This window comes from Drosophila rhopaloa, unplaced genomic scaffold (genome assembly GCF_018152115.1).
Source record: "Drosophila rhopaloa isolate 14029-0021.01 unplaced genomic scaffold, ASM1815211v1 contig_167, whole genome shotgun sequence".
Lineage (NCBI taxonomy): Eukaryota > Metazoa > Arthropoda > Insecta > Diptera > Drosophilidae > Drosophila > Drosophila rhopaloa.
The window spans coordinates 1044540-1068131 of NW_025335047.1; the positions used below are offsets into that span (position 1 = coordinate 1044540).

Consider the following 23592-nt stretch of genomic DNA (forward strand, 5'->3'; position numbering starts at 1 on the left):
CCAAATGTGGGAGTAAACAAATAAGTTGGTCAATTTAGAGCACTGAAAAGAGAGTAGAGTTACCAAAAAAAAAAGAGAAGGAATGCGCTATCTGTGCGTAGTGTTCCAATGATAAGATATGGCCAACTTTATCTGGACGATAAGGCAATGTTTCACAATCGAGCAGACGGCGACAGGTGAACAGAGTTTTGGCAACGCCCCGATCGGATCGTTAGAGTTAACTTTACTTCAGTCTTAGCTGAGCGGCTCGCTGCAACGAACGTGTTTTTCTGCCTGGTAATTGAAATTAAATTGAAAATTGGTGACAAGTGATAAGCAAACTGATAAGCTTTTACCCTAACTGATGATGTCATCAAGAGAAAATTGTTAAAAAACAAGGAAAAATCGTGCAAAAGCAGGGAAAAACTTAAAAGAAAATATTGTGATGTATAAACCATAACGTTTAATTGATGCCTTCGTGTTTTTCTTTTAGCAGTGAAACAAAAACGAATTACTAATTAAGTGATCAATCGAAATCGAGTGAAAATGCGTTTCAAACTGTTTGTGGTTTGTGCGCTGGCCTGTGGCTTTATGGCCTATGTCCTGGCCAACGAGAATATCTCCACGGAGGAGCTGGAGGATGAGATTATTGCGGTTCCAGAACCTGTGAAACAGACCAAACCCAAGGCCCATGCGGAATTTGTGGAGGTGGTTCCGAAGGCCACACCCGTTGTGAAAAAAGTGGAAGAGGAAAAACCGAAAACCAAACCCCTGGCTCTTCAGAAACCCACTTTGATTCCCGTGGTCCATGTCACCAGTCGGGGAACCGATGATATTTTAACCGTGGCCGGGTTGAAGCCCCAGAAAATGTCTGGAGCCCTCGTAATGCCAAGTGATTATATGGGGGAGCTGGGATACGACGTGGACAATAGTGGCTACAATTGGGGTAAGTCGATTTCTCATTGTCCCTGGGCTGATTCAGTTCCATCCCATTACTCATACGCCGCATTGACTATCTTATCAGAACAGCTCAGTGGGTTTCAGTTTGGTTTAGTTACCAGTATTTGCTCGATAACCTGTGTTCGGGCGTTCAGGTGTTGTAAGCTCTCTTCTCCCCTCTTTTTTTCCCTCTCTCTGTTTTTCCCCGATAAGATAATGCCCGACGCTTGAGGCATTAAAAAGCTAACGATTTTCTTGTTTTCCGCTTCAGCAAACAAAACAAGTGCGTGGTGGGTAGGTAGTGAATACTATGTGCAAACGTGTGGACACAAGGGGAGTATATAGAGTACATAGTCTTGCGTGATTCAGTTTACAACCTCTGGTAGTGTGTGGATTTTGCAATTGCACAGGAAACTCTGTTTTATCAGTCGTTCAGGACTGATATATTGGCTATTCGGAATTCGATTTTTTTTTGTATTAGTCAGAGCTTTTGTTCGACTGTGATTATGTGATAAAAAGGGATTGGTTGTGGACAGAGTTATTTCATGTTAGGTAGAAAAAGAATCTTGGTATATACGGTGATGAATCACCTTTTTAATAGATAAAGGAATATTTAGGAATGTAAGATGACTCGCTGCCTGGGGTAAATATGATTCAAAGATTGCAGACATTTTGTTTTAGATTGTGGCAATAATATATTGAATAGGGATCCCATCCATATGATCCAATGTTTTTTGCGGTCAAATATTTAAATTTTTTCCGGATCAATTAATTAGGTATTAAATTCCCAAAATGATTTTAATAAAAATCGTATACATGCCAATGTATTCATTTTTATTGCCAGTTATTTATGGGCATTTTCTTTTCAATTTCCCTTTTTCAATAATAAACAACATATTTCTTGCTTCAGATATTGTATATTTGAATTGTCTATAAAAATTGTCTTTTAAAGCTTAGGCTAACTTATGGTTAAAGTAGAGGCTATCCTTGGGAACTTACAATTACGTTAATTAGGGTGTTTAAGTTATTGTATTTGGGATCCTTGAACTCAGGCGCTCATCGAGATTCGCTGCTCGTACTCGGCGATGCGCAATCGAACGGGAACCACCAGACTGAGGTCCTCCATGATGGCGTGGTTCTGGGTTCTCACCGAGGCACTGGAATTCTGCCTCGAAATGGTGGCCCTGGACTTGTCCATTGAGGGTTTGCGACGCAGGGAGCATTTCCGCTGGCTGCCCCCCTTTCCCACGCCCATTCCAGGGGAAAGGGGCGTGGCAAACTGGGCAGTGGTGGCCGCTAGTCTTTTGGGCTTGGGTGGTGGCACTTGACCGGTCACCGCACCACTGAGACTAGGATTGCTGCCCAGGAAACTGTTGGAAGTGCTGCTATTGGTGGTGGTGGCAATATTTTGTGGACGGGTGGAGCGCAACATGGCTATAAAGCGATTGCTGCTGGTGCCACTTGGTGGCAGCAGTTTGTTAAAGCCCGACTCAAAGGTGTTGGTCAGCTTGTTGAAGAAGTTGATTTTGTCGGTGACAGTGGGTTCTTGTTCATGTTGCACATGTTGCAGTTGCTCCTGTTGCAGTTGCTCATGTTGCACATGTTGCAGTTGCTCATGTTGCTCCTGTTGCAGTTGCTCCTGCTTTCCTGTGGTCTGCTGTTTCTCCTGGCCATTATTTCGCTTGGACATTTCCAGCACTTTCTCCCTCAACTCCATGGACCAGCGCTTTTGGGCCGTGTGCAATTTGGGTCGCAGCGGGGAAATGCCATTACCGGGCTCCGTTTTGGCCAATTCCACGGCCAGTTGGCTGGTAAAACGCGGCTTGGGCGTGGACGTGATTGTTGGCCTGGTTACCGCCGACATGTCCTCGTCAATGTCCATTTCCAGTTCGCTGATAAATGAGGAGGAGGAACGGGAGGCCGAACTGCCAAAGCCCGGCGACGAAGGACTCAGCTTGTAGTTGTAGAACTGGAAGTTGAATGTGCTGATGCTCATGATGAAGGTTCAGATGCGACTGTGATGTTGCAGCCAGCAATCCAAGTCTTATATAGTTCAGATCCTACGAGCTACCTGACCCTGAATTAGCCCTTGACAGCTGGTCCAGAAACTCAGGTAGCCAGGGTCTACAAAGCCGGGCTCAACTTGGCTTGATTCCGGGAACTACCTACGTAAAAGTAAAAAAGGAAAATGGCAAAAGCGAAAGATTTCCCGGGAACCGCAACCCGAACACGCGAGTTTTGCGTATTTTCCGCGCACCAATTTTATCCAAATCTTTTTGCTAATCCGCGCACTTTTATTAGGTCCTCCCAAAAAGGATTAGCGAGGGTACTAATTCATAAATAGCTTAAAAATGCGACAGATGTTCAGGTTTACAGTGAAGAATTCTCCTTGTTTTATGATCCACTCTTTGCTGTTGACATTTCATTAGCTGGCTCATTACAATCAAAATCAATGCTGTTAATGGCCAATAATTTCCTATACACTCGGCAATTGACAGCTGAAAAAATGTACGCAGAAAATGAGAGAGGGAAATGAAAAACGAAATTATAAACTGAGCATACATTTGCAATTTCCATTTATTCAAAGTGAAATACGCAATTAAACATTGATAGAATGAGAAAATTACCATGCAAAAAGATGAAAAGAGGTGTCAGGATCTTAATAGGGTTTATAATTAATTGATGGAATTAATAATTAAGGTTACTGGGCAAGATTTTTGTTTAAAATTGCCACACATTTAAATGACGTTTAGGAAAAGGGTAGTACAAATTGCATTATATTTAAAAGTAACATAAACTTAAGAAATGGTTGCTTCTGTATGTTCAACAAGCTATGCAATATTAGTCCTAATAAATTTATGAAAGTACAAACTTTAAGCAATAAAAAAACAAGTTTCTTGAATAAATAACAACAAAGTGATGCATCAGTTAGTTAAAGTTCTAATTGATTTATGGAAGTACTGGATTATAGTCAAACTTTAAGAGTATTAGAAAATTCTTGAAAATTGCTATGAATGTCCTTCACCTCTTTGGTGCAACTGCATCTCCCCAGCGATGCCAGAAATATTTTGAAATCTTTGCCAGGACTTTGCCACGAAAACTTCGCCAGCAATTCAAGTTTCTGGCCAGCGTGAGAAGCAATATCCTTAAGCGGATCCCGGGTCCTTCTACGGGCTCCTGTTTCAGTGTCCATTGGGAACGTCAGCTTTGCACTTAATCAGCTTAAATTGCTTTAAAAGGCCAGCGGTAAAGGGAAATTAGGAGAAAGAGAAGGAAAAAGGAGAAGACAGGACAGAAATGAATATTAACTGTGACCTTTAATGGCCAAGTACCCGGAACGGGAGCTGCAAGGCTGTGGGTGGCAAGTTGCAGCCGGAAAATGCAAAAAAGCCTGGCAAAGTTTTCTTTTCACTTTATGCCTGGCGACGCAGCAAGTGCAAAGGATAATATTGTGGAATTGAAAAAGTAATCTACCTGGATTAGGTGTGAAATTATAATGATAGGCCAGAGCACTCCTCTCTAAGCTATTTGTCTTTTCTGCGTCTTCCCCCCTGCAGATCCCAATAACAATGTGGCCCCTCCATCCTCTGCTTCGGTGGCAGCTGGAGGTTATACTATAACCGCCGCCCGCTTGGCGGAACTCAGACAAACCTTCATGTACTGGTACTTCGACAAGGACATGTACGGAGGACGCGGCGACTACCAGTTCGACATCCACGCCTCCATGACACAGCTCCACAAGAATCTGAACTTCCAACTGCCCTTCTACGGATTCCGATTCAACTACACGAGGGTAAGTTTTTATTAAAACTAACGAGGTCCCTTAAAGGAACTCTAACTTTTTTTATACATTGTGGTATAAGTAACTTGGACTAAAAAATATGAATACCTTAATGCTTTCCAAATATAACAATGTTTTCTATTTCATAGAAATATACCTTATTTCTAATTAATATCCCTCCTTAAACAGCTCTCCCTCAACGGTTACTTGGAGTTCTCGGATCCGCCAGAGTACCTTACTTATCCTCTGGTTTTCCCGATTAAGGATTGGCCTGCCAAGAGGGATCCCTCTTTCATGGGCATCTTCTTCAGCAAGTGCAGAGTTGGTCGAATTTATCCGTCGGATATTGACCAGCGAACGCCTGGCGTTTACTTCCGGTAAGTGAATGCATCTCGCATCTCAATCTATTTCCGCATCCTGCTCGCATTTCCTGTTCGTTTGTATTTATTTGCTAACCATATTTATTTTCCTTTGTTTCTCGTGGCATTTGCATATTCAAAATCAGCGCACAGCACGCGCCAAACAAAAGTATTTATACGTATACATTCGTTCTACGTGCGCCTGTCGCCATTTACAGAAAACTAACACAAAATAACATGAGTGTGTGCGTGTGTCCCACTCTTCACTTCCGGTGGCCCCATTTGAATGTGTGTGTATGTGTGTTTTGGCCAGCATTTATGCATACGGCTTTCCAAAAGGTATGATTTGTTTGACACAGAATTTGTTTTCTATTAATACAGGGGCTTATAACATGAGACACACGGGGTATTACAATTTTTATTGGGCCCTGTCAAACAATTTAATTTTTAAATTGTTTTTAAATATTCAGTCTTGTCTTTTATTTTGAAGCTGTTATTTGGTTTAGCACTAAACTTTTTAAAATAAATTGTGTCATATCAGATGTCACACATATTTGGTTCATATTAATATGGTTTTTCATGAAAAATATAGTGTAAATTCAAAGGGACATATCCTTTTCGACCTAAAGAAGCATAAATCTGCAGTAATATTTGTTTTTGCTAGTGTATGGCTGCAGCATTTCTGTACTATTCCCATGTTGGCTACCTGTTCAGTTATGCTCCATAGTATGCTCCATTATGTTTCTGTTGAATTCGACATGCATTTGTGCGTGAATTCATTTTGGAATGTCCATGATTTTCGTTGCATTGTGACGAATGTTACAGAAAAGTGCACAAAACTGAATGAGACAATGGCACTTCGAGTGACAAAATTGTGAGTTCAGTCATGAATATCTATGAGACCAATTCGACTTTAATTATATTCAGTTGCCCTGCACTTTTGCCATGAATTTCCCGAGGACAATGTTTAAATGTATACAAACATGAATTTCCATTTTTTTCATCCTCTGGCTAATTATGCAAATGAATGCCAGTGGGGGTGGAAAGTTATTTGTGGTGTATTTATATGGCTTTCCCAGCACCAGTAGCATTAAAAGCCCTGACAAATTCTGGAGTACTGCACACAAAAAAGCATCCACTCAAAACTGCATTAATTAGTTAAAGCAAGTTACTTCTTAAATTGCTCTTTGGTTAACCCGTAGTTTTGAGCTATTTTGAGAATAAATTATGGCTCCTCTACATTGTTTCAACAGCTTTACATTTCATGGCTTTTGCGGAACAAGGCTAAAAAAAAGACGGAAAGGAAGAGCATAAATTACTTCAGAGTGACACAGAATGACAAGTCAGTTGAGGGATGTGTGCATGTTGAAAAATGCATGGGAATTCTACCGAAAAAATAGGCAAAAAATTACAAGAGTGGTTTAATCAATCTGACAGCATTATGAATGGTTTAAAGGGTTGTAAGATAGTTGTTTTGCCATTCAACTCTTTCCTAGGACATTCCCTCAATTCCCGTTTACTGGAATTGTTGTCAACACTTGGTGACGCCGGCTGACAAATTGCCACAGCAGAGCAATTAACATCCTGCGAGGAGCGCTTGGATTCAGCGTGTACAATCCAATGCATTTTTATAGTTTTTACACAGTCCGACAATATGTCAAACTTGGTCCGCATAACTCGTTCAATGGTAGAGACCCTGACATTTAATTGTCTTCGCCTCGTGTAAAGCACCACCAAGGGGAATACTCAGCCAAACTTTGATGGGTGCACTGTGAATAAAAAAATTTGTAATTTAATACAATATATTATATTTGACAGGATTCAAAACATATCCGAAGATAATCTCAGATACATTTTCAAAAGAGACACATAGCAAATAGGCTTACAGTAATTTATGTAGGGATAACCAAAAATAAAGAATCTCATTCCTGATTTTAATAATCCCTTTTTCGCCCAGTGGACTTGTGAGTGGGAGACCAGACGCATTAGAGAAGGGGGAGTGACTGAAGCCGTGACTGGAATTTAATTTAAATAACTTTGCATGGCGCTGAAGATAAAGAAGCCAAGCAGAGCGAAAAACGAAATACGAAATGTGATGTAAAATTGCTGGCCACCCACACAAGAGCATCAACCCTTTCCCCTATCGAAAACCCCTTCACATGCTAAGCCATACTTATTTCACATCATTTTAATTACACACTCGCACTTAGCGCTCAGCATTGGATTAGCTGAAAGTACAGGGCATTGCGCATACGCCACGTGGGTAGACGTCCACTTTGACCATTAAATTCATTATGGGCGCACGTTTAATTACACACACAAACGCTTAGCCGCGTCGGATGGCGAATAAAAACTTAATGTCGTTTGTTCAGGATTTTTTTATTGTGTTGAACGCTTCAAACTTTGTCAGCGTGTGAATTTCGATGTGTGTGAGATTTTTTTGGTAAGTGCGGGAAATTCCGCAGGACCTGTGAGCATTTAATTGTTGTTTGGCGAGGGCAGCAGCAAACGGAATGCTAATTGCCGACCTGCGTTGGCGCAATTAAAACATTTTCGGTTGCTTTGCAGCAAGTCAAAGTGGCGTTTGCAAGAAAAGGGAATTGAGACATTAAAATGCATTGCACAAAGCAATTCTGTTTGCTTTTGATGATTTTAATATTCGTATACAAATAATTTTGTAAAGAATAGATTTCCCCATCTTAGAAATTCATTTTAAAAGCTTCTTTTCTTTTTTATAAATTTTACTAAAGAAAAAATTTAATTGTCATTTTAAGTTGATACTTAAAAAGGAAAATTTAAGAAATTACCTTCTTGCTTCATAGAATTTGCATTCACTTTTCTTTAAAGTTACAGAATGATGGCATAGCACTTCCAGTCCATCATCTAAGTTGCCTAAAAGTGTTTTCGCCAAAAGTTTTTCTTTGTAACCGGGTCTTCCTAATAATGCCGCTTCATTATTCCCTTTTGCCAATCATAACAAGAACTTCCCCAATCCCCTTTGTCCCCCCAAAAAACCCATCCTTCGTCCTTGCTGGGCCATTTGCAAGTCTCTGTTTGCATTTACTGGTGAGAGCGCTTTCTGCGCGCTGTTTTCTGCAGCTTACATGCAATTTTCGCCATTTTCTTTAAGTACGGCCATTGTTTCACTTTCATTTACACCCCGAGATGGAATTGGGCCAAACGGCAAGGCGAAGAATGAGACATGGCTGGAAGGGTGGTTGAACGGGGCCAAAAAGGATGAGGGAGCGGGGCTCAAATATTTCCATGCAAAGCGGTAAAAAGGCATTTTAACCTACAAATGCAGACAAAACTGTGGCAGCGCCCGAATGTATGCAATAAAGTACATAATGGCGCAGTTCAAGAACTGGCCTGCGATGGGAAAATGGGGAAAAAGGTGGGAAAGGGGCGGGACATTTGGCGGAAATGTGGGTGGAAAAGGGGGACGGAGCCCGACTTATGAAGGAGCTTCTGAGTTTCTATTACTTTTTTGCGACTCTCTTTATTTCGGCACTGCGAGAAATACTTTCGCCTCTAATAGGGCAATGTAAATAAATGGATGAAATGTACAAGAAAAATGTATACTCTTAATATTTTGAATATTCAGTTCACCATTTTATAATATTGAACTATATCAAAAAATGAAGTATTTTGATAGAAAAAGAGGAGTTCAAATTACAAGTTTTAATTGTTAAATATATAAATAAATAAATTTAAAAAGCAAAACGATATTGTCTGAAAAAAACTTTTTGAGTGCATGTATAAATGTGTGTGGCTTCTTGGCTTACTTACACGTAAAAGTCGTCGAGTCTGCGGCTGTTTTTGGCTGCTGCGCGCGCATTTCTAGGCTGAGTGACAATTCGCATTTTTTTTTAAGCCCAAATGTCAATTGCAGACTTTTAAAGTTTTTTGCTCAGGGCAAATACAAATGATAAACTATGCCAGTCTGTGTGTGCGGTTATCTCTGGGCGCCTCCTTCTTCTTTTGGCCATGGCATGCGGTTTTTTGCACATTGCCAGCAAACGTTTTCTATTTTTTATGCTTGTCAAGGAAGGAAGTGTAATTTTGTAATTTATTTCCATTGCCATCTGCTGCCAGTTATAATTTATGTGCCCTCAAAAATTGAAAAGCACATAAGCACTGGCGGCAATTTAATGCATGTTGTATGATAATGGCTGCATTATGAGTTTTTACTACAGATCGTCGAAGTGTTAATAAATAAGCTGAACAGAGGGGTAGATACCATTGTAGCACTCATGTTTGTTTGCAATTCCAGCGCTCCCTGTGTGTGTTTCATTTATCACCAACAAACGTCGGGCCAAAATCAATAAAATGTTACCGGCAAAATGCAAATAGAAAATGGCCCACATTCATCTTTGTTTGCCACACACAGAAATGCTGGAGCATAACGAGTTTTTCGATTTCAATTGTTATATATGTAGCCTGGCAGTGCCCTAAATGAATGTCCTTGTCAAAGCGACTGGGAATTAGTTCACATTTGTGTATACTCTAGAGTTAAACCCTTTATTACATTTTATTAAATGCCAGAAAGGTTTTGTAGAAAGTTAAATTTGGTATCTAATTAGATTTTTTGGGTGAGTTGGATTGTAGGATTTTGGTGCTTTTGAAAATAATTTAATACTTTGTTCTTAAGGAATCTTTTTTTAAGGTAAAGTATTAAATTATTATCAAAGGGAGCAAGCCATAAATCAATTCTATTTTCGATTGCAGCTAAATGGAAACAATATATTTTCCATTTCTATTCAAAATTTAATTTGAACATTTTAAATTATTTATTTCCATTTACCATTTGGCCAATGTGGACAGTGAATTTTTAGTTCGATTTGCGGCCAGCATCCGGACATGTTTCTACTGAGCCGAACGCTTCATTTGATAAGCCTCTTATTCCAACCAAGAGCTTTGAAAATCCTCAATTGTTCACCTCAATTCCAGTGCAATTGTCCAGCATTGAAAACTCGCTTAAGTTGTACCTGTGGACCGACTCAAAGAAGGGCTGAGTGTAATAAAAATCCGCCCGGTAAATCGGCTTAAGATTTATTTGTCTGGTTTTTAAAATGGAATGGAATGACTTTTTTCTTAGTGTTTTGCATGAAGCGCCGGTTGCAATTTAGCCAAACTGGCTTAAAGCAATTTATGAGGCAGCAAACACGAGGAACAAACAGTTTGAAGTGAAGTCTGAGTGTGGCGCTCGCGGCGTATGCGTAATGAATAATTAAAGCATATAAATCATACGCCACGTAGTCACGCTGGCGTCGCCAATGTGTCGGCCGTCGATACGACTACCACTCCCTCACGCAAAAAAAAACACACTTGAAAGTGCTCACGAGAGCGTAAAATAAATAAAATGTTTATGAAAATATGCCCAACAGGGAAAGTAATGAGGAAGCGCTGAAATCAGAAATCTCTCCGCCTGTGTCCTGATTTATATGCCGAACATCGAATCCATTTATCATCAGGCAGACGCCAAACCGAAATTTGCTTTGCATCCGATTTGTTTTCTCATTTACGCATCATCCACATGAGGTTCAGCCCCAAACTGACGGCCAAACCATTCTTTTTGCAGGGTGGAACGTGATCTGATGGGCCGCACGGACCGGTTTGGAGTGGAGGTTCGGGAACGCACCATGTGGGACATTCGACAGGGAGTCGTGGGCGCCGATACCTTCATTCCCAAGCACGTGGTGATCTCCACCTGGAAAAACGTATCCTTTGCCGGCGGCATTGATAACTCCCTCTATACGGTGAGTGCTAATTGTGATTTTATAAACAAAAGATATACTCTTTAATAGGAAGTAAATCTACATAATTAAGATATCTCTCAGAACTGAAGAAACCAGATAGATTTCCACAGTTTCAATACCAAATAATCATTTTTGAATTCCACAGACGAACACCTTCCAAATGATCCTGGCCACCGATGAGGTCTACACCTATATCATCTTCAACTACGCCGTATTGAACTGGCTTTCGCACACTGAGGCCGGAGGTGATACGACAAAAGGCGAGGGCGGTACTCCTGCATATGTAAGTGGTCAAACGCTCCCTTTTTTTCCACTTCTTTCACTTTTTGTCGGTTGGCACTCAATTAAACAGTTGACTCCCAGGGAAAACTTGCTGACTGATTGTGACTGAAGAGGTTTGTTTTCCTCTTTAGTTTCCCAGGATGTTTGCTTTGCTGATTTGTTCTGCAATCAAAAGGGAAAAAGTAGAGAGGACCTGAAGTTGGTCTTTTTTAAAGCCTTAATAGATGCAACGTACTTAACATCTGAGGGAATATTCAGAACTCTAATTTTCTTCAGAATCACTCATCATAATTAAAATTTTCATAAGCTGAATTGTTTGGCGTTTGAAACTGGAGTCCTCTTCAGCATGCAGCCACTTGCAGTAATTAAACGCACAATTTGAACTTTGCCTAAGCCCTAAACATAATTGCAAACTTTGTGAACAGTTAATTAAATGTGTGAGGAGATTCGAATGCATGTATTTAATTGCACTGTTGCCCCCGAAACCCCTGAAACCCCCGTACCCACTGATGTATGAACTATGTTTCCCCTTTTCAGGTCGGATTCAATGCGGGCAACGGCACTCAGGCCTATGAGTACAAGCCCTACAGCCAGAACATGGTGATTCGAGACCTGGCCAACAGAGGTTGGGCCAATGGGTTCCCGGGTCGTCACATCTTCCGCGTAGATGAACAGATTCTAATTGGGTCCTGCAACAAGGATATAGGTACGTTTTATTGGATAGTCTGGATTTTAATGGAGTAGTTATAAGCTAAAATGTTTAAAGAAAGATTTTTTATTAGACTAATGTAGACAGCAGATTTTAGATTCTCTACTATTTTCTCTCTTCTATTTTAAAAACATCAATCATTTCAATTTTAATTATTTAATTATTAGTTTTTAATTAGCTGTTTATGACATATGCATTTTATTTAAAAAAGAAGTAAAACCATTAGTAATACTGTGTATATTATTTTACTCCATTAGATGCCGCCCTGCTACCTTTGACCTTTGCCCCCGAATCTGGCAACATGCTGGGTGGTCAGGTGGTGAACATCACTGGTCCTTGCTTCGATCCTTCGATTCGCGTGACCTGCCACTTCGACACGGAATCCGTGCTGGGCACCTATGTGGACCGGAACCGAGTGATCTGCGTGCAACCTTACCTGAAGGCCGAGGGCTACATTCGCTTCCAGATCTCGGTGGGAACCCAGCGATTCAAGTGGCGTGGAAAGTACTTCGTGGAGACCCCGGCTGCGGCCACCGAGAAGATCTTCTTCGCCACCGACGATGTGCACAAGAAGAATCCCAGCGAGATCCGCATCACCTGGAACCAATACAATTTGACCTCGAATGCCAATGCCAATGTGATGATCTCGCTGTGGGGCTACCGCGAAACCAAGATCGAGCCACAGCTGGAATATATTGATGTGATCGAGGCCTCCTACTCGAATTCGGGCAGCTACGTGATCACGCCCTCGAATTACCTCAACCGGAACAACATTAACCGCGACATGCAGTTCGGATTCCTCCAGATCAATCTCACGCAGCCCGACCAATACTCCGGATTGGCCATCAGTCCGTAAGTACATAAAATCCTAGCTAGTTAATCCATTTATTAGTTAAATTATTAAAAATATTAAAGACAAAAGTAGTTGCTTAGGTACCACATTGAAATACCCCATCTATTTAAGCATCTGTTTCGTATAGCCTTCTATAATTAAACAAATTTATTCAGTAAGTTGGTAGAACTCGCAGCATCCCTCAAATCCCCTTCCAGATTCCATTGTTATTATGCTTTAATTGATTCTCGCTTGTCTCAATGTGTCATCCCAGAGACAAGTGCCTGCCGCTCTGATGGTATATCCATGTTTTTATTCAATTTGCCAGGGCAATTTCAATGACAATGAGAACGGGCTAAATGCACTTCTACTCTGCCATGATAGCCAAGTCCCAGGATCTGCCATCCCCATTCCCTTCGGCCTCAATCAATTTGCCCTGGCCTGGCCGAAGATAGCTTATTATGACAGCCTGTAATTGCGAGACATTCTCGGAGATAATCAATAATGGAAATGTGTTTTAAATGGCCTCGGTCAATGGTAATCGCTGTCATGTTTGTGCACCAGCTTTTCTGTATTTAAGCCTTTTTCTTCACGTTCTGCAATTATTTTGCAATTAAACGTGAATCATCTTCGGAAGCATAAAATGTTATACCCAAAATTAGGAGTTGTATTGTGTAAGATGGCCAGTGTGATGACTATAAATTTTCTTAGGTTCATTTGGAAACTCAGTAATACACGGGGAAAAAATTTTGCTTTTATTGAAATTGGAATATTAATATTCAGTACTAAGTAAAATACACAAAATATTTTTAGAGCTTTTAATAATAAATAATAGTTCGAAAAACTTCACTTAAATGGGACATGGCTCTTCGAATTAATATCTTTTTAAACGTGCAATAAATTTGAAAGTGCCTATCCCTTTTTTTATTTCTGTGCCTTTTCCCTTAAGACACAGAATAAAACCATTTCTTTATTTTTTGGTTTACGGCACCTTTGGGTGTCGTTAGCCGGGCCCAAAGTGGCGGGTGGGCACGAATAAATTGTTAGCATTGTTTCAACATTTAATTTCCATTTGATGGCCGAGTAATTGTGAAAACTTAATGAAAAATATTTCCATGGCAGCGTGAGGCGCGAATTGCCATTAAGAGCTAACTAGGCAACGGCTAATGGTGATATCGTGTTGCTCGTCAAAAGGAGAAGGTTAAATCGTGTGGGTTGTTTATTAGCCGGCATTTCGCAACATGCACGAATATCAAAGGTGGCCATTGGGATCTTTGAATTGCTCTTACTAAAATTAATCTTCGACATTCATTTTAACATTGAATTTTTCGTTTCAGGATCCTGTGGTCCCGCCCCATTCCATTGGCCTGGTATATGGCGCCCCAATGGGAGCGACAGCACGGAAAACGCTGGGCCAGAGCTCTCTGCGATAATTGGATTCGAGCGGACCGATTCCTCAGGTAAGGCTCAACAAATGTGCATTTGCGTTGGCCCGCTAATTAAAAGCGACCAGTTTGCCAATGGGGATTGGCGAAATGCCTGCTAATTACCCTAGATTGCAACTAAAATTCATAATTCGCTTTCAACAGGAACTTCGCCGCTGATTTGCCACTTTGTCCCTGCACTTTGGACCAGGCTGTCCTGGACAAAGGACGCTTCCGGCCAGATCGGGAGTGCGACAAGGACTCGAACCCTAGTTGCCTGAGGCATCGTGGTGCCATCCATTGTGTGGTTAGCGGAACGCCAGTGTAAGTACTCAAATTAAAATTGTTATTGTTTTCTTTATACTTCCTATTAAGCCATTCTTAAATTGTTTACAATATAGTTAAGTGATTAAATATTTAGTCATCTTATCTGAAAATGAAATTCTGAATTCCAAAATTCTTGTGGAACAGTTCTAAGAGGCATACTTCTTAGTATTATTTTATAAACCCTCCAATAATCTGCTGCTCATGCAGATATTTATGTTCCCCCTTTGCAAATGATGAAAACTTGTAAAAATTTTTAAATGACCAATGTTTCCCCTTTTAATTTCCAGTGCCCAAGGAGCTGAGCAGCAGTGCTGCTATGATCGCTATGGCTTCCTGATGCTGACCTACGACCAGATGTGGGGCTCCCGTCCCCGTCGCGTGCACAATCTGGGCAAGATGCCCTGGAACGAGGCCAGCAAGGTGCCCTCGTTGTCCATGTGGTTCCACGACATGCGCCCCTTCTACTCCTGCTGCTTCTGGCAGGAGGAGCAGGCGGTGGGCTGCGAAACCTATCGCTTCGAGCGTCGTCCTTCCCAGGATTGTGTGGCCTATCAGGCGCCGGGTATCGCCGGAGTATTCGGTGATCCCCACTTTGTGACCTTCGATGGACAGGCCTACACCTTCAACGGACTGGGAGAGTTCGTCCTGGCCCGCAGTGTGGATGAGAGTAATAAGTTTGAGGTCCAAGGACGATTCGAGCAACTGCCAACGAACTATTACGGCGAGGTGAAGGCCACCCAGTTGACTGCGGTCGCCATGAGGGGCAATACCACCACCACGATTGAGGTGCGCCTTCGTCCTTTGCATGCCCGCTGGCGCTATCGCCTGGATGTCCTGGCCGATGGTCGCAGGGTGTACTTCGATCGGGAGAGCCTGAAGTTCCAGCACTTCGACGGTGTTTCTGTTTATACCCCGACCTACCTGCTCAATCAGTCGCAAGTGGTGGTCCAGTTTGACGCTGGCATCGGAGTGGAGGTGGTTGAGAACGAGGGCTTCATGACGGGCCGCGTGTTTCTGCCCTGGAAGTTTATAGTGAGTGCAAATGGAAATGTAAAATATTTCAGATTTCAAAAACGTTCTTTTTTTTAATTACAGAATAAAACAGCAGGACTTTTTGGCAACTGGAGTTTTAATAAGCTGGACGACTTCATGCTACCCAACGGCCAAGTGGCCCAGCTCAATCTGAATGATTTGCGCAGCATCCACACCAACTTTGGAATCAAGTGGATGCTCACGGATCGCGAAGTTCCTGGAGTGGGAGCTGCTCTCTTCACCCGAGAATTCGGAAGGATGTCAAGCTACTACGCAAATGCCACCTTCCAGCCCAATTATGTCCTAGATCCGGCCGACTTCCTGCCCACGAATCGTACTTACGATCTGGAGCGAGCTGAGGAGTTGTGTGGTGAATGTATGCAGTGCCAATACGATTACGCAATGACCCTCAATCGAGATTTGGCGCACTTTACAAAGAACTACTACGACACCATAGTCAATATGCAGGCTGAAAACGCGGTGTAAGTTTTATACTTAGCAAATAATTTTAATTCCATATTCAAACAAGCTTCTAGATTTTCATAATTAAAATCAAGACGACACCAATTTGTATTTCAAAGCTAATTGTTTAATTTAAAATATTCCTTACAGGCGCGTCGTATCCTGTGGTGTGTTGCAGACTCCTCGTTTCGGTCGAAAGTTGAGCTTCGACTTTATGCCAGGTGCCAAGGTGTCCTTTGAGTGTAATGAGGGCTTTATCCTGGTTGGAGATCAACGTCGTGAGTGCTTGTCCAACGGTCTGTGGAACGTTCCTGAGTATGGATACACCGAGTGTCTACGTAAGTACCTAGACATTATTGCCTTGAATAAGAATTCCCTTCTTCTAAAATTATTTCAATACATTTTGCTGACTGACTGAATTAGATGGTTAAGTTTTATAATGTTGTATTAGGATTTTAGAGGCTTCAATTAAACGGCTTAATATTAATTATTTCTTTTCCTATTTGATATAATTCTTAATTTGATATGAGAATCATCAGTCCCCTTACGATTAATCTACCCAAAATTAGTAACTAATCCAGTCAGTTAGTGAATATACTATGATGCCCCAGATAGAACCAATCCTTACCAACCTTTGACCCCGTGCAGGTGAGGTGTACTACACGCGTCGCGTCGCTTTCATAGCAATTGGCATTATCTTCCTGGTGATCTGCCCACTGATGCTGTGCATCGTGTGCGGAGTGTACCGCTATCGCCAGAAACAGCTGAAGGAGGATCCGCAGTGGCAGATGCCCATGCTGCCCCGTTCGAGGGCCAGTTCCGCCCGAAATTTAAGGACCCTGAACTACGACGATGACAGCGATACGGATGCCAGCACATTGAAGAAAAGTAGGTCCTACGACAAAGTATATCGCACGAACGAACCATTACCGGGCAAACCGCAAATTGATTTTCCAGCTAAGAAATGGGATCTGGATGAGAACGACGAGGATGTGACCTCATCGGAAGGTAGTCAAAATAGAAACAGCTCAAAGTTAGCCAGGGACATTTCCTACATTAATCCGAACGTAACCACAGGTGAGAAGCCGAAGCAGTTGGGTCGCCGATCTCTGCACGCCTCGGGCGCGGATTTGGATCACCATGCCGGGGACGGATCTCCGGTGGATCCGGACCATCACCCCGACGAGGATGATGACTTCGACGAGGCGGATGTTCACACGGGCACCGTCCATCCCGCCGGTTATCACCAGCCTTTGTCGCCGGAGGAGGCGGACCAGCTGCACCGCCAGCAGTACAGTCCCACTTTCAGTGGACTGGACAGTCGCACAAGTGGGGCCAGTTCCATAAACTACACTCCCCAGGCGACGACGCAAAATCGCTTCGGAGGAGTGCCGGTGCTGCCCAGCAATACCCAGTACTACAGTAGGCCCCCCTCGAGTGTGAACGCCGTGCCACTGCGCACAGCGCCCACGCCTCTGACGCAGGACAGTGGCCTGCCCTCCCCCCCTTGGCCACCTCGCCTACTCCCTCGGTACAAAAGTCCACGGAGGTCTAGGGATCAGGACTCATCGGGATCCAGTAGCTGCAAAGTTCAAATAGGAGCCACCCAAATAAAAACTAATGTTAAGTTCATTGCCGATAACTTTAACACCCACCTGTCCATGATGTTTTCTCTATCTGTATTTTATTGTTGTACTGTTGTTTTTTGCCCAAGGCCATGACCACATCAAACATATAACATAACATGTATTTAATAGTCCAAGCCCCGAGCCAAAACCAAAAACCAAATACTTGTACATTAAGCATAATTCAAACGGCAAATTCATCTGTATTTACTTCGGCCCAGGTAAACAATCATCATTTTATATTGAATAAAGCCTTAAAACATTTGTTTATAATAGTTTATTTGTAAATATTGATTAATGTTCTTAGTTCTCCTTCCAGCCTAATTCGATAATGCCAATTGTTACATGAAAGTTGACACTTCGCAGGGTTCGCTTTGTTTGCTATTTAACTGCTTGTCAATTTTCTGTAATAATTTGCATGAGCAGGAGCGTTGCATTGTCAACTACACTGGAAAAGAAAGTGGGCAATGAAAATGAGATAGTGTACAGTAAAAGAATGTTATATATATTTAAACATTTTAAAGTATGGAATTGATAAAAAATCAAAAATATTGCCTGCATGGTTTTTTGTAAGCAAATGAATTTTTAATTATAACAAAATAAGATTAAATTATTAATGGCTTGATTTTGGTTGATTAGTTTCTAAAATGTATTGTCAAATTTTCTTGTCAAGTGTAGTTCTCCCAACAGAACGAAAGGGCGAACAAAAATTACATAAAATTTACAACGGAGCAATACGACCAAAGCCAAAGACATTAATCTTTAAATGTCACTATGTTTTTTTGAGCATTGTCTTATTGTTGTTGCTTACACTGCCACGCCCTGGTACTCCACCCACGCCCCCTTCCGTTGGGACAGAATGTATTGTGTGCATTACGCCAATGTCAATCAATCTTGAGCAAATTGATGGACAAGTTGCCGTTACTTATGTCTGTTTGTCTGCCGGCGAATCCTCCGTCCATCGTCCTCTTCATCAAAGAGAGGGTATATCCTGGTCTAGCTGGGAAATAGACACAACACAATGGCAGGACGAGAGCGGGCTCTAAACCAGGCGCTAGTTTGCAGCCTTGAGTGGTTGGATGGATGGCAGGGAAAAGCCAGATGGATAGCCTAGATGGTTGTTTAATTTATGAGCAGTGATGGAAAGGTAACATTTTTGCAAGGGATTGGGTATAAGCTATGTGCGAATCGAAGTTTTAGTTCTAAATATTTAATCACTGCACATTATTGAATTAATGTTTTCAATAGTGTGGGTTTTATATTTAAGTTTTAGGAATATTCTTGTCCCATGAAATTCAATCATTTTTTATAGTTTAGAAGCAGTGAATGGTATATTTCAATTGGTTATACCTAGGTTACATCACCTGAACACTACCATCACTGTTGATAGATTCCATTGCTCAAGTTCCCTTTCCTCCAGAATCCATTGCATAGTTTCCATTGCACACTTTTGCAGGACATGAGGAGAAGTCGGCGCGGGTGGCGAGCATCTCACTTGGATTGGTCTTGCTCATCCTGATTCCCTGCCTTTTACTGCTTGTTTGCGGGGCGAATTATTGGATTCGCGAACGAATTGCCAGGGAGGAGGAGGAAGCCCTACTGCCCAAATCCAAGTGGCAGAAGTCGACACAACATGTAATTTGATTAGCACATTGATGAGCTGCCGAGGACATGCGATCGTGGGCTGAATTCGGAATTAAGAAACAAGGACTTACAAGCCTTAGATGTTACAGAATTTAGTTTTGAAATAACCTGTATAAAACCTTATTTATTACCCATCAAAAAAATTAAATTAACAAACCAAAATGAATTTTATTTCTAAACAAGGCTCATTCCTAAGTAAGTAAGATGTTACAGAATTTAATTTTGAAATAACCTGTATGAATCCTTATTTATTACCCATCAAAAAAATTAAATAAAACATTAACAAACCAAAACGAATTTTCTTTCTGAACAAGGTTCATTCCTAACTAACTAATATTTTATACAAGCACAAATTATCCATTAAATTCGAAAATGTATTTTAGGCATTACATTAAAGGAATGAATATGATTTATTTTAAATATAATTAAAAGTCTTGTTTTAGGGTTCAATGAAATATTTTTATTTGCTTCTTAGTATGTTTATCTTGCGATTTACTTTTGGGTTACAGTTACATATTGTTTTTACTTTAACATATTTAACATTTACTCCATTCTGTGTACAGATGAAAACAGTTGAGGGGTGAAGAGCGGGGGTGAGGGCTTAGTTAGTTTAGTACTTAACACTTCTTAGCCTTTTTATAGTACAAGTAAGTATCTTAGATTTACACTCAACACCTCTTTTGGATCAACAAAAAACAAATCGAGTCGCTTTTGGACCTGATCTTAAGCTACGCTTTGCCTTAGAAGAACATTCAGCTGAACAGTTGGATATATTTTAGAGTATTTGCATCTGTGCACATTAATATTGCTATGAATATATCTATATATAGGTATGTATTAACTATAGTCCATGATTTCAGAGAGAGAGACTTCCGGCGTGATGGCTTAAGAACTATAAAGCTATTTTTCAGTTATAGTAAAGTAGAGATTTGTCCTTCGTAACAATGCCGATAGATCAATGGAAACTTAAACGAACTGTGGGTTAAGGACATACTAACCTAAATTCCTATTTTCTTGATACTGCGTTTTGGACTTCAGAACATTTATCCATGAAAATACTTGCTTGTGGTACGGTTGTACATTTGTATAGACTTTACTTTTTGGTGCAGTTGAGATTGCTAACAGTTTTGTATGTTTACTGGTCGGTAGCCCTGTATAGAAGTATACGAACCCAATTAGATCTATATATAGTATTTATATATGAATTTGTTATTTTGTTTGCTTTTTCTTTGGTGCCTTGTGGTTATGCTAATTTACGTTACGGCTTAATTAAGTTGTCCCAAAAGTTGAGTGGTTTAGTTAGAATATTTGCCTTACATTGTTTCGCTCGTCGGTTTTTACAGTTCGAGTAATGTTGCGTTTAGATTTTATAGTTACATGAAAAAGTTCAGCCTAAGAAACCATCACAAAGTAGAATCATAATAAATACATATTAACAAATTACACTTTCTTTACACAATAATACACATCTACAAGGGTTCACGCAAACACACACTTAGATGATCTTAAACGTTTTTACAGGATAATCCACAGGCTGAAACGAGAAAACAATTTAGAGCGATTTTAGTCAAAGTTCAAGTTTCGAGAACTGCAAACACAAATGGGAAATGGGAAATATGGGTTATGAATTGCCCCCGCATCGAATAGGCCATTTTCTGCACAGAAAAAAATGAAAATGCCCTAATTTTAAAGTTTCAAGTTAATCAATACAAAAAATCATGAAATGTATTATCTTTTTGTTGGATTTTAAACCTTTGCTTCGAATATTTTCCTTTGTTTCAATGCTTTGTATAAAGGGACTGTACAAATCAGAGCTGTGTTTGTTTGCCTAACCGTTTGGCTCCCGTGAGCACGCAATTCAATTTAACCCTTCACGCCCAATTACGCCGTAAAGCCGGAGCCAGAATCGCAGGACTCGCAGGACACACGAGGTGGAAACGGTGTCAATGTCAAAAGTTGGACTTTTTCCATGTGGAATCGTTACGGAACAAGAAACTTGGCTTGTTTTTCCACCGTACTCTTGTTTGTTATGCCAACTGCGTGCGGGTGAAGCGGTGTTTCGGCCACAAAACAGTCCAACTACAAAGGCGCAAACAACTTTTGATTGCCAAAAACTGACCAACCTATGTCGGGTGCCTTTGTTGGGGAGTTTTCAAAATTTCAATCACGTAAGCAATTCCCTTTCCTTTTTCCGACTCCAAAAAAAAAAAGTTTAAAGGTCTGCCAGAAAACGATTATTTATAGCACTAGTGGAGTCAGTTTTATTGCTCCCTCCAGTTTTGTTTACAGCCAGGTCTATCCATTTGCGGTTTGGCAAGTTCGTATTTCAATTTAGGAAGAGTGAAAAAAACTTTTAAATATATATTTTATTTCTACATATTCATGATCAAAGTCTAACTGTGTTAATAAATTTTGTTAATATATTTTTCAATATAATTTACATGATTTTAATATAATTTTAAATAAACTTTTACTTCACTTTAAAAATCCTTTTAAGAGTGAATTAACGTAGCCACAACTAAGTCAACATCAATTTTAGAATCTGAAGCTAATATCATTATAATCTTAACTTTATAGTTTATATAGTTGTAAAGAAAATATAAAGTCTATTTTTTAAGAAAAAATATTTTCTGGATAAAAAAAAAAATTGATTCCCGCTCCTTTGGGCCATTTTATCAGCGGTATGCAACTGGAAAGAGAATAAATAAATCCACGGTGTCGACCGCAGGGCAGGGCAGTTGATAGTAATTGCACATGCATGTTAACCCCGAGCCACTGACAGCATCCCTGCCCTCCCTTTCCCTCCTTTTGAGATCCTGCTGACACGCTAAGCAATTTAACAATTTTACAGACAATTAAACAACAACATCCTCGAGTCCTCGGCTGTCCTTCGGCAGAGCTGTCATTGAATCGACTACGACGACAAAATGGCTAAAATGTACTTGCATCTAATGCTCGGTCCCCCGGTCTCCTCCTCACATATAGAATATCGATTAGTTTAATGTGCAAAAATAGCAGCAAGTGTATCTTTGGGGGTCATCCTGCCACGCCCCTTTTGCCCCCCGTCAACCGCATATATATGTAACATTGGAATTTTCAACAAATTGAATTAAAATTGTAAATATCGCATTCGAGTCTTTTGCCTCGAACTTTATGGCCCCACAAATCAAATGCACGAAGGTGGGTCGAATGTTGTCCATACGCCCCGTGGACACTCTTAGCAAAAAAAATGGGGATGGTGGTGGGAAAAATGCCAACTTTGCACCCCCTTTGCTGTCTGAAAAGTTTACGCCTTTTGTTAAGCGGAATTAAAAAAGAGCAAAGCGGCAGAAAGAAAATGCTTTTGGCAAAAAATACAAAAATGCATCGGAAAATGGTCCATGAAAAGTTACCGACATTGATGTTGCGGGCGTATTCAAGATAGCTTTGTTTTCCTTTTTCCTCGCTTACTATTCTCCCAGCAAATTGCATTCGATTGGATAAAAACACATAAAGTATGGGTTTCCACACTCAATTTGCCTTCCCAATAAAGGATAATAATTGTTCAGATAGGCATTGCTTTTAGAAAATGCTTTAGTCAAAAAAAGAACATAAAAATTGTGGATTTCACCAGGTTCCAAGCCGGTACAATGGCAAACATCTAGAAATTGGAAAATATATGAAAAATACTTCGTATGAACAACAAAAGACGTCTGACTGAAATCAGGCAATTCATGACATCATTTTCATTTATTTTTCGCTTTCGATTTTATTTGTTTTGTCCTGCTTGTCACCTTTGGCATTTGAAAACCTACTAGCAGATGCAAAATAGTACAAATGCATTCAACTTAAAGTCCCCGGCTGTCATAACAACTGCTCCTTACGCACTGCGATGCCAACTGTATAAACAACGATCCAGTTCAATTTGGTATGGTAAACCCCGACTCAAATTGATTTGTTGTCGGCAGCATTTAGAGGCAAGTAGACTTGATTTGCCGGGCGACTGTGAGCGTGGCCAAGTTGCAACAGTATGCAAATGAGTGCCATCGAAGTCGTCCTGTTTGCCCAGGTCCCATTTGCGGTGAAAGGAGGGTGAAAGTCAGTTAATGTTGCTATCCGTCTGCATTCGAATGTTTGCCTGTTTGCAATCATTCCATCTTTAATTGAAATTAGTGCCGAGTTTTCGATTAAGCCACGCCTCCACTGTTTACTCCTGCCAATGTTGATCTGTCTGTGACAACGTCCAAGGTCCTGGCTGCAGTTAAATTACCCGAGGGCCCATACATGCCAAATGAGTACCTGCCGGAATGTCCTGCATCCTAGTATCATTTATTAATAAACCCCTCGAGTTAGGGCAATAAAACTGTTTTGTGCCTTTTGCCTTGGCCAAACTGTCGGTCGACAGTCATCTAAATGGGAAAACTTTTATGTTGGCTACCCGAAAAACTAAGCACGCTGG

General features: G+C 40.8%; 3 protein-coding genes across 6 annotated transcripts in view; 1 reads left to right on the top strand and 2 right to left on the bottom strand.

Moving 5' to 3' along the window:
- Positions 1-175: 175 nt before the first annotated feature.
- On the top strand, positions 176-17785 carry LOC108040718 (protein mesh). 3 transcript variants are annotated; one of them, XM_044458431.1, is made up of 16 exons: positions 176-276; positions 473-925; positions 4476-4711; positions 4889-5076; positions 10640-10817; positions 10963-11100; positions 11637-11805; positions 12066-12660; positions 13978-14100; positions 14230-14388; positions 14679-15423; positions 15487-15905; positions 16036-16223; positions 16534-16773; positions 16843-16893; positions 16963-17785. In XM_044458431.1, the coding sequence occupies exons 2-16, from the start codon at positions 526-528 to the stop codon at positions 17604-17606; spliced, it is 4473 nt and encodes a 1490-aa protein (XP_044314366.1). In that variant the 5' UTR covers positions 176-276; positions 473-525; the 3' UTR covers positions 17607-17785. The 3 variants fall into 3 exon arrangements, with proteins under 3 accessions (XP_044314366.1, XP_016973781.2, XP_016973782.2); XM_017118292.2 differs by having other exon boundaries at positions 16534-16893; XM_017118293.2 differs by having other exon boundaries at positions 196-276; positions 476-925; positions 16534-16893.
- On the bottom strand, positions 1816-2952 carry LOC108040719 (protein bottleneck). The gene has a single exon (XM_017118297.2). The coding sequence runs from the start codon at positions 2912-2914 to the stop codon at positions 1967-1969; it is 948 nt and encodes a 315-aa protein (XP_016973786.2). The 5' UTR covers positions 2915-2952; the 3' UTR covers positions 1816-1966.
- Positions 17786-19591: 1806 nt separating the features above from the next.
- The window catches only part of LOC108040726 (guanylate cyclase soluble subunit beta-1), a 48475-nt gene continuing 44474 nt past the window's right edge, over positions 19592-23592 (bottom strand). For both annotated transcript variants that reach the window (XM_017118308.2, XM_017118306.2), the window contains exon 18: positions 19592-20688. The gene's annotated coding sequence lies outside the window, so the exon portion shown is untranslated. The remainder of the gene's footprint in view (positions 20689-23592) is intronic.